This window comes from Castanea sativa, chromosome 1 (genome assembly GCF_040712315.1).
Source record: "Castanea sativa cultivar Marrone di Chiusa Pesio chromosome 1, ASM4071231v1".
Taxonomy (NCBI): Eukaryota; Viridiplantae; Streptophyta; class Magnoliopsida; order Fagales; family Fagaceae; genus Castanea; species Castanea sativa.
In genome coordinates this window covers 71756639-71767119 of record NC_134013.1, presented here as the reverse complement: position 1 = coordinate 71767119, position 10481 = coordinate 71756639, and the positions used below count along the sequence as shown (strand labels likewise).

Sequence of the window (10481 nt, the reverse complement as noted above, 5' to 3'; positions counted from 1 at the left end):
TAAAGTAGCTTTTTGAGATGATAAAATAGGATGAAATAGAATTTTGGAATGTGAATGCTCTGACTTGACTTGTAAAAATCATCATTGAAGCCTTATTAAGACCCAATAAATTGCTTTTGCCTTTATTTTTCCCAGAAGGTTGAATTCTCCTTTAGCTGCCTTATTCCCATATATTCCTTTAGCTCACATTAAGACCTAATAAATTGCTTTTGCCTCTGCTCATTTTTGTCCTTCTTATAACAAGGGGAAAAAGGTGATTTAATTTTTTAAACCTGAGTTCTTTATGTGGGAAGTATTGGGCAAATACCATTGAGCCACAAATTTCTTGGTGCCTGTACTATCTCTACTCTATAAATTGGAATCTGCTTAGTCCAACCAACATCTTGCTGTTAGGCTAATACTGAGCTCAATAATCTATTTGATCAAGAATATCGGAATGTAAAATAAATAAATGAATCCAACCTCCAATTACATCAAAACCATACAAGATCAGTTGGATTAGTGACTGAAAAAAAAGGGGTGCTTCTTGGTTAGATGATCAGCCTATTGGTGCTGCTCACGGCTTATTGTGAAGAATTGGAACTTTTTTTTTTTTTTGGTTGCTAATTTGTGAAGAACAGAATTATAGAAGAAATTATGGAAACTAATAATGCATGAGATGTTACTAGGCTTTGAAGCCTTTTTAATATAAAAACAATAATAACAACAAATGAGCTATTTTGTTTCAAAAAAAAGAAAAAGAAAAAAAACAGATACACAAGCATTAAGCTGCAAACACACCCAGATTATAATCAACAACAAAGAAACATAATAATTAGCTCACACTAGAACCTACAATAAAAGGAAAATAATCCTCTCTGGTTCATAGAAAATGAAAATGAAAATCTTAATCGTGAAATTGACTCTCTCAATTTCTAGTGAAATAGAGAAGATCTTGTTCCACAACAAATACTAGCACCAATAAAAAAATAGAAATAGTCAGATGCCAAAGGTTACAGAGGACCCAATTTGAAACAGAATTTGGAACATTTTGACTAAAGAAACAATCAATATCTAACATCCTACATATATACTTGCGTACTCAATTTTAAAATTTGATCTAATCTAGCCATGCCATTATGGATCCTAACATTACAATCAATCCACAGGTGGTAGATCTAACACAGCTGCCCAAGCTATCTTACAGATAGTTTGCTATAAAAATTTTCCTTTTAATCTTTAAGCTTTGGTCCTAGGCTTTGGTTTAAGCAAGCATCTTTATTAATGTATCATTTGTCTCTATACAACATAATTCTTCTATTTTTCAAAATTGAATTATTTTAAAAAATTGTTCGTAAAGTTGTACTTCGAAAAAGTGCAGTTTCAAAACGGAATGCCAAACATGCAAACTGTTGTATTTGGATCGCATAAATATTCACAGCAAAAATAAATTACACGCTATAAATTAAATTAGGGGAAAATCACATTATTAAGAAAGTAGAAACAATTTCGTCCATAACAAAAACAAAAAACGACATGCCGTATAGGCTTTTCATCGGACACAAAGAGTACACGCCCGCAGCTTATGATATCCAAATTCGCGCCAGAAGGTAGTGTGCGCAATGCGCACCGTCCTCTCTACCTATATATATATGTTCAGAAAGCCTCTCTCTCTCTTTCATTTTCCAAATCCATTTCTCTCACTTTCTCTCTAAAAATCCCATTTTGCTCTGCGATTTCGATTTCTGAGCCATGACCGACGGTCACCTCTTCAACAATATCTCTCTCGGCGGCCGTGGAGGCACTGTAAGCTCTCTCTCTCTCTCTCTCTCTCTCTCTTCTAGTGCGTTTCATTTTGCTCTGCGGTTTCGATTTCTGAGCTATGAGTTTTTGTTCTTGGATTTACTTTTTCTTTCTCAATGCTATTTCGTAACCCTAAAGTAATTTCCATGTACAACGTAACTCTCTGTGGTTGGGTGCGTTTGGTTGCGCCGTTAGTCGGAGTGTAGAAGATTAGGGGTTTTGACATTTTGTGACTGTTTGGCTGCTAATCGCGAAACCCTAATTGATTTTGTTTTTTTCTTTGTTCTACTATTTTTTATTTCTTAGTTTGGTTCTGAAAAATTTTGGCTTTGGAGTTTGGTCTGTTATGTTAGTTGGGTGACTTCGTGAGGAATATGGTGCGTTTTATAAACCCTAATTTGTGACTTTAGAGCGCTAATTCTGCTGCATTTTCTAAGCGTTTTCAAATTTGGTGCGTTTGGTTGCAGTGATAGTGGGAGTAGTTGTGATTATTGGTTAGGGATTTGGTGACTGTGGGTGATAAAAATGGTCTTCTTGAAATCCTAATTGATTGTGTTTTTAGTGATATTTTTTTTCTTTTTGGTTTAATTATGAGAAATTGGACTTTGGTTTGTTAAGTTTGCTTGGTGGTTCGTGAGGAGAATGATGCATTTTGCAAACCCTGGTTTTCTGACTCTGGAACCCCAATTTCACTGCTTTTGATAATTTTTTTGAATTGCATAGCTGGAAGTTCTAGATAAGCTGTTTGGTTAGTGAGAAATTGCAGGAGAAAAGGTGAACTTTTTAATGCTGTCATTGAAACTTATTTGTGTCTTCAATTAGTAACCCTAATTCATTTTATATCTTTTCCCCCAATTTTATGCATATATTGTTTTGAGCTGTCTAATTGCTAAATAATTTTGGGGGTAGAAATGACTCTCAAAATCTTTTTCACCTGATTCAAATCATGTAAACTTTTTAGTAATTGCCAAAGGTTTTTGAGATTGGTAAATTTGATTATTAAGTAAAGTTAGGAAATTTTTAGAATGCTTCCCAGAAGGGAAAAAGAAAATATAAAGGCTTGGAAAGCTTCTGAGTGTGCCCTCTTGATAATGATATTAAAACTTTATTTTATTGCATTTTTTTAGACTTAATTATTCTAGCCCAAACGAGGTTATGCTTTACTGAAATCAAATCTTGATGTATTCATAATGATTTCATGTTGTCATATGTTGAATGCAGAATCCAGGGCAGCTGAAGGTATTTTCAGGAGGGATTTTATGGAAGAAACAAGGAGGTGGTAAGGCAGTTGAGGTGGATAAAGCTGACATCATGGGGGTGACATGGATGAAGGTCCCAAGGTCAAATCAACTTGGTGTTCGGATCAAAGATGGGTTATACTATAAGTTTACCGGGTTTCGAGACCAGGTTAATATTCTCTCTCTCTCTCTCTCTTAATTATTTTAGTGAATGCTATAAAAGAAATTCACTTTAGCTTGTGTTAACAAGCTGAGGTGTTGGTTTCTTGTTCCATGCATCTGTTGTGTGTCAATGTCTTTTTTGAATGATAATAATATGGAAATATCTCTAATCATGTATAAATGCCCAAAACAAGCATATCCTTATATTGCTCTTTTATGCTCACGCTGTAGGATGTCACAAATTTGACCAATTTCTTCCAAAACGCATGTGGCATAACACCGGAGGAGAAACAACTTTCTGTCAGTGGACGGAATTGGGGAGAAGTTGATTTAAATGGTCAGTTACTCTTTTTCCATTCACTTTTTTTTTTCTCTCTAAATGTTATATATTAAATCATCTTGTGTAATGCTACCCTTGATCTGGCTTGTGGGAATGTTCTTCAGTTGGTGTAAACTCTCTGTGTGTGTGTGTGTGTGTGTGTGTGTGTGTTTATTTTAGGTAAGTGATAAATTCAGATGGCACTACCCTAGCTTATAGAAATTTCCTTTTTTTTTTGGGGGGGAAATATATTGTTTTTTAAGAAAATTACAATGTCATTTACATGCAATCTTGTGAACCATCCATGAAGTGACCATTATTTGGTGTTTTTCCTTTGTAAACTTCCCATGCCTTTTTTTATTTTTTTTTGCTTTTCCCCACTCTTAAATGAATTTACTTATCAAAAAATAATTTGGAGTTTCTTGCTTGTCAAATTAGAATTTTGTAATGGCTCCAACTTATGCTAAAGTATTTTAGAAACCTTCTCATACATGCAATCTTGTGGTCTCTTCAGCTTTAATTGTTATTTCTTATTATCCTCACTGCAATATCATGTGAGTTATTTTTTTTGGTAAAATACTATTTTGGTCCCTAAAATTTACTAAAAGTTTGTTTTTCATCCCTAAACTATTGAAAAAAGTTCTTTTTTCATCCTTATTTTTGTCTGTAAACCATTGGAAAAACTATTTACAAGGTTTAGGGATGATAAAAGAACTTTTTAAAGTTTAAGAACGAAAATCAAACTTTTGTTAAAGTTTAGGGACCAAAATAATATTTTACCCTTTTTTTTCTCTATCTGGAACTTACCAGTGCTATAGAAAGTAGAGTTTTTTTTATAAAAAAATAAATTTTGTTACAAGTATGATGATTATCTTTCATATATGATTTTTGCTGCTACTAGGCTAGTACTAGTAGGCTGCCCTGATTGTATAATTTCAATTCGTCCCTTCTCTGTTGCTTTTTGCAGGGAATATGCTGACTTTTTTGGTTGGTTCAAAGCAAGCCTTTGAGGTATCTCTAGCGGACGTCTCACAAACTCAGCTTCAAGGGAAAAATGATGTAATCTTAGAGTTCCATGTGGATGATACAACTGGAGCCAATGAGGTCCGTGGGGGTGTATTTAAGCTTATGTTTATTGAATGACTGCAAAGTACTCACTAATTGGATGTTTATGAACACATAGTTACTTTCAGAACTGCTATATTTAAATTTAGGCTTTAGTTGCGGCCACTAAAAAAATGCTTTACTTGGTATATGACTTTTCTATTTTTGAGAAGGTACTTGGTATGAGATTATCCTAGATGGCAACAAATATTTTAATTTTAGATTGCTTGTTTGAGATTAATGTTATTGCTTTCTGATTGTTTTTATGTTATTATCACAGAAAGATTCATTGATGGAGATAAGTTTTCATATACCTAATTCTAACACCCAATTTGTTGGTGATGAGAATCGTCCTCCTGCTCAGGTTGGTTTCTTCTTGCTATGTGGTAAACTTGTGTGATTTACTTATTCTGATTGTCACTGATGTCTTTTCCATCAACTGTGTTAGGTTTTTCGTGACAAAATTATGTCAATGGCAGATGTTGGTGCTGGAGGCGAAGAAGCTGTGGTTACCTTTGAGGGTATTGCTATCCTCACGCCAAGGTAGGTGTTGTGGGATGCTGAGAACTTTATATGTTCCCTTCATGTATGGCTAACATAAATTTTTACTTTTTTCAGGGGGCGATACAATGTTGAACTTCATCTCTCATTCTTACGGCTCCAAGGACAAGCTAATGATTTCAAAATTCAGTACAGCAGTGTTGTTCGGCTGTTTTTACTTCCTAAGGTTTTCTTCTTGGGGCTGATATATAAGGGTGCTGATAATAATGTTCAATTTATGTATATTCATATCATGTGTATAGATTGTTATATGTGTATTTGTATCATGCAATTTATGATTGCCTTTGATCAATTGATCAGTTCTGGTTTCTGTAATACTGATTAAAATTTATATGGCCTTGTTCTGTACATTTATGCAGTCAAATCAGCCACATACATTTGTTGTTGTTACTCTTGATCCACCAATCCGGAAAGGGCAAACTTTGTACCCACATATCGTTTTGCAGGTATTTTGTTGGTTTCAGTGTATCACTATAGGATCCTATTATTGCCGTGGTCTCATATCTTCATTCTTGCACAGTTTGAAACTGACTTTGTAGTTCATAGCGACCTGACAATGAGCGAAGATCTTTTGAACACCAAATACAAGGAAAAGCTAGAACCTTCATATAAGGTAATATATTTCATTTGTTTATTTGTTTGTTTCTGTTTTCTTTTTCTTTATATTAGCTCTTAATTGTTAGACTTTAGAGTTGCATTTAAGTTTTAGAGACCTGAGCTTGCTAAATTCACATTTAAGTTCTTTGATGGCTTGATTTGAACAAACAGGGACTCATTCATGAAGTTTTTACAACAATATTGCGTGGCTTGTCTGGTGCCAAAGTTACTAAACCAGGAAAATTCCGTAGTTGTCAAGATGGTTATGCTGTGAAGTCATCATTGAAGGCTGAAGATGGGGTCCTCTATCCACTTGAAAAGAGTTTCTTCTTTCTTCCAAAACCTCCTACGCTTATTCTTCATGAAGAGGCACGGTGTTTTAACTTTTGCAGATAAATGATAAATCTGATATAGTGTGATGGACACCACATGGAAATTGACCCATTTTATTTTATTTCTGATTATAGATCGAGTATTTGGAATTCGAGAGGCATGCTGCTGGTGGCTCAAATATGCATTACTTTGATCTTCTTATAAGACTGAAAACTGAGCAAGAACATCTATTTCGGAACATCCAGAGGAATGAATACCATAATCTTTTTGACTTCATCAGGTAATTTAATTTTCTCATCTGATTTCATGGATAGTAATCATCTAGTTGTCTTCAAGTTCTCAACTTTGGGCAATTCATGCAGTGGGAAGGGATTGAAAATTATGAACCTGGGAGATGTCCAAACTGCAGATGGTGTGGCACGTGTTCTTCAGGATGAAGATGATGATGCTGTTGACCCACATCTTGAGCGCATTAAGAATCTAGCTGGTGGAGATGAGAGTGATGAAGAGGTAAAATCTTCCACTAATACTTTTGTTTCTTGTTCCTTTTTTTTGGGGTGGCTGCCATAAACATGCAAAGCATGTAAGAAATTTTGACATTTATGGTATTTTTATGAAATGTGGGATCCTGAAACTTATAGTAAACTGTGTGTGCGCGCGCGCGCGCGCATGTTTGTCTGCATGCAGTTGAGTAGCTGTTCTGACTGTCTAGTATGTGTTTAGATGTCTTTGAATTTTTTTAGCTTTTTCTCATGTGTTTGAGCGTTCATGCGATCCAATTGTTCAGCCCATGTGTATCAGTGTTTCTTCGTGTCTTCTTATCTCTTGTTTCTGTACTCTCATCTTTTGGTATGCTTGTGTGCCTGCCACTGCTTTGCTTGTGTATGTCTCTGGGTATGCTTTTTGACTAGTGTGTTTATATGTGATGACTTTCTGCAGGATGAAGATTTTGTCATTGACAAAGATGATGGAGGTTCTCCAACTGATGATTCTGGGGAGGAGGAATCTGATGCTAGTGAAAGTGGAGATGAGAAAGAGGCAAACCATTTTTATTGTCATTTTATTTGTTCAGTTTTTAAGAGGATTTTGATTAGATTTTATTTGGTTACTCACATTAAATGAATGCCAAATTTCAGAAGCCTGCCAAAAAGGAATCCAGAAAAGAGACATCTTCAAAGGCATCTTCTTCTAAGAAGAAATCTAGAGATGGAGATGAAGATGGTTCAAAGAAGAAGAAACAGAAAAAGAAAAAGGACCCAAATGCACCCAAGAGGGCAATGTCTGGTTTCATGTTCTTCTCACAAATGGAAAGAGAGGTGAGTTGTCTGTTCTACATTTACGGCACAGATTATGTCTTTTGATGGTATGGTACAAGTTCAAGGGAAAAATGAATTTAGATGGCATGGATGGGTTGGTTATGTGGGCCTGGAGAGGATATTTTAGTTCAGGGTAGATTTTTGTTGATATTTGTTTCAGGGAAAGTCCAAAAAAAAACCCTGGAGTTTTATCCTCGTGACAAGTGAAACCTCATACTTTTAGATGCATCACTTTAAATCCCATACTTTTATTATTGTTCCAAACAAAACCCCACCTATGGTCTCAGGTGTTTCAAAATTTTCAAGTGTTTAGCACAATAGTGATAGTGTGGGGGTTTGAAGTGGCACATTTGAAAGTAGGGATTTTAATATGCAGGACTTCTGTTAATGTTTTATGATAAATTTATTTGTAATGGTTTCGGTTCAGGTTGAGTGCATATGTATCAGTGTATAACATACGGATAACCATCCTGGCTTGAACCGACTCAACCATTACCAAGCTGACAAATGTTCCTACCCATAGTCAGCCAGTTCTATTTTGAGCCAAGTGAAAATGTCTTTGATTGTAATGTGAGAAAATAGAAAAATCTAAGAGAGTAATTCTTTTTATATGGGGGTGTACAAATGCCTTTTTTTTTTGTTGTTGTTGTTGTTGCCAATACATGCAACTAGTAATTGTTGAGTGTTGGTCATGAGTATATTGCTAACCTTAGTCATGTTGACTACAGAATGTAAAGAAAACCAACCCTGGAATTGCGTTTACAGAGGTGGGAAGAGTTCTTGGAGATAAGTGGAAAAAGATGACAGGTAAGCTTGATCATTGCACTTCATCAGGAACTCTGTATGATTTGCCAATTATAGCTTGTCTTACTTAGCAGCATCTTAATACTTTCCCATCTGTGCTGAATGTGTGTGCAGTGGAGGAGAAAGAACCATATGAAGCGAAGGCTCAGCAAGATAAAAAGCGTTACAAGGATGAAATCAGCGGCTACAAGAACCCACAACCAATGAATATAGATTCAGGAAATGAATCAGATAGCGCATAGATTAGCGTAGATAATATTATCCACCAGTTTTTGTGCAAGTGCTGTTTCGGTCAGCTCGGATTAATACTAGATATTTGTGGGATATTTGACAATGTATCTACGCATGTTCACTTAGAAGCTATTTTCTCCTTCCTTAACTGATGGGCTATTTGGTAATGAATATTCCATATCCTGTTTGGTGCCTGGTTATGAATTCTAAGTCCTTTAATGGTCCTATTGAGGAGAAAGGAACGTGGAGTAGAGTCGAGTGGAATTGACCCAAAATTAACTTATTTTTTACCAATTCTACTTTGCTTTCCTCCCTTTCGCCTCTCCTCCCTTCCCCCTCAATCTAAATGGGCTCTAAGGCTGGCAGTGCTTCACACCAATTGCGCATTAGTTTTCATTTGGGGCTTTTGTGAGAAAGTAGCATGTTTGATAATTCAATTGTTCACTTTAGTTATCACCATTTTAGGATTTTCTTCCACCCAAAATTATAAAACCTTTTTGTATTCAGCTACTTAAAAAGAGAAATCTACATACCGTTTTGGAATGACTTATAATACATATATGGACACTAAAATTTATTTTTCGAAAAATATGCATTACAACTTATAATTGAGTATTTATTAATCTTTAGAAGGATTAAAAAAAAAAAAAAAAAATCAAATGGTGGGCATACATCCAAAAAAGAACACATAGCTACAAGTGATTTATGTGTGCAAGCTATTCTATCATTAACTAAGTGTATTTTCTTTAATTTATGTGTGCAAACTGCAAACCCATATCACGCACACTACCCCACTGTTGCCTAGAAAACCCACTATCCAATAAACCCATATCAACCAAACCCATAGTCGCCTAGAAATCCCACCACTCAACAAACCCATATCACCCACACGTCCCACAACCACAACCATCAGAATTGAACCACTGCCATTGGCACGGTGCCACCCAAAAACCAAAACCAAGTAAAATAAAAAAATAAAAAGAAGAAGAAGAAGAAGAAACTCACCTACCCAAAATCATGGTTTTGAAACTCGAACCGTTCATTGAACCATAAAAGGAAAAAGTTCAAGGTTTTTGAGGTCGAATCGAGGTTGAACTGGGGTCAAATCATGATGATGTCATAATTAATTAAAGCCTAAATATAAATATTAAATTTATAAAACTAGCAAAATTGACTAATATATCTATATATGTGAAGGAAATTTAATGATTTTCAAGCATATATTTAATAATTAAATAAGAAAGTTAATAAAATAAAATGATGACCATGAAAACATTAAAATTTATGATTAATTTTTGAAATAAAGTTTAATATCTTTAAAGGATTTTAATTATAATTTTTTTTATTCCTTGTAAGAGAGGGAGAAAGTTGAGAGAAAGAAGAGAGAGGAGACAATTAGAAGGTGAAAGGGTGACAGTTGTGAGAAAATAGAGATTCAACACCACTACGCTTTAATCGACAAGCAATCGATCGCAATCTACATGATCAACAAGGTTTTGTTGCCAAAGGAGTTTTTTAAGGCTCAAGCCGAGACTCTAGCGTCAGCATCGACTCCTAAAGAGGCCGTGGATTATCTCAAGGTGAGTAAGAAGAAGATGGGTTTTTGAAAGGGGTTTTTTTTTTTTTAATTTTTTAATTTTATGATTTAGGTTGAGAGAGAGAGAATAAAAGTTAGGGACAAAGTTTTCTTTTGAGGTCCAAATTGGTGGATTTTAAAATATTTTAGGCCTAGTTGGTATTATCACAAATCTCAAGGTAAGATTGTGAAATTTGCCCTTTTTGGAGGGGGGAGGGGATTTTGGTGTGAGGCTAGGTAGACTTGACCTACTCCGGGTTAGCTTTGATCTAATCCAAATAGTTTATTATTATTATTATTATTATTATTATTATTATTATTATTATTATTATTATTGATGATGCAAAGAAGATCAGTAGGCTGGATGCTTCGGACTTCAAAGGACTACTGGTTCTCTCTGCGGCCTGAAAAAGAAAGAAAAGCGAATCAAAGGCGACCGGGGCTGCCGGCCAAAAACC

At 35.0% G+C, this 10481-nt stretch overlaps 1 protein-coding gene across 1 annotated transcript; it reads left to right on the top strand.

Moving 5' to 3' along the window:
• The first annotated feature begins 1637 nt into the window (after window positions 1-1637).
• Window positions 1638-8641, top strand: LOC142618616 (FACT complex subunit SSRP1). The gene is made up of 16 exons (XM_075791564.1): window positions 1638-1785; window positions 3004-3189; window positions 3414-3519; window positions 4469-4605; window positions 4886-4969; window positions 5054-5148; window positions 5224-5332; window positions 5526-5612; window positions 5687-5779; window positions 5935-6132; window positions 6231-6376; window positions 6459-6606; window positions 7036-7134; window positions 7233-7412; window positions 8141-8219; window positions 8331-8641. The coding sequence occupies exons 1-16, from the start codon at window positions 1732-1734 to the stop codon at window positions 8456-8458; spliced, it is 1929 nt and encodes a 642-aa protein (XP_075647679.1). The 5' UTR covers window positions 1638-1731; the 3' UTR covers window positions 8459-8641.
• Window positions 8642-10481: the final 1840 nt, after the last annotated feature.

Excerpts from the sequence above, each read along its gene's own strand:
- LOC142618616 (XM_075791564.1), top strand. The coding sequence starts at position 1,732 with ATGACCGACGGTCACCTCTTCAACAATATCTCTCTCGGCGGCCGTGGA. Across the intron at positions 6,377-6,458 it reads AATCTTTTTGACTTCATCAG|TGGGAAGGGATTGAAAATTA; the intron begins GTAATTTAATTT and ends CAATTCATGCAG. Across the intron at positions 7,413-8,140 it reads TCTCACAAATGGAAAGAGAG|AATGTAAAGAAAACCAACCC; the intron begins GTGAGTTGTCTG and ends TGTTGACTACAG.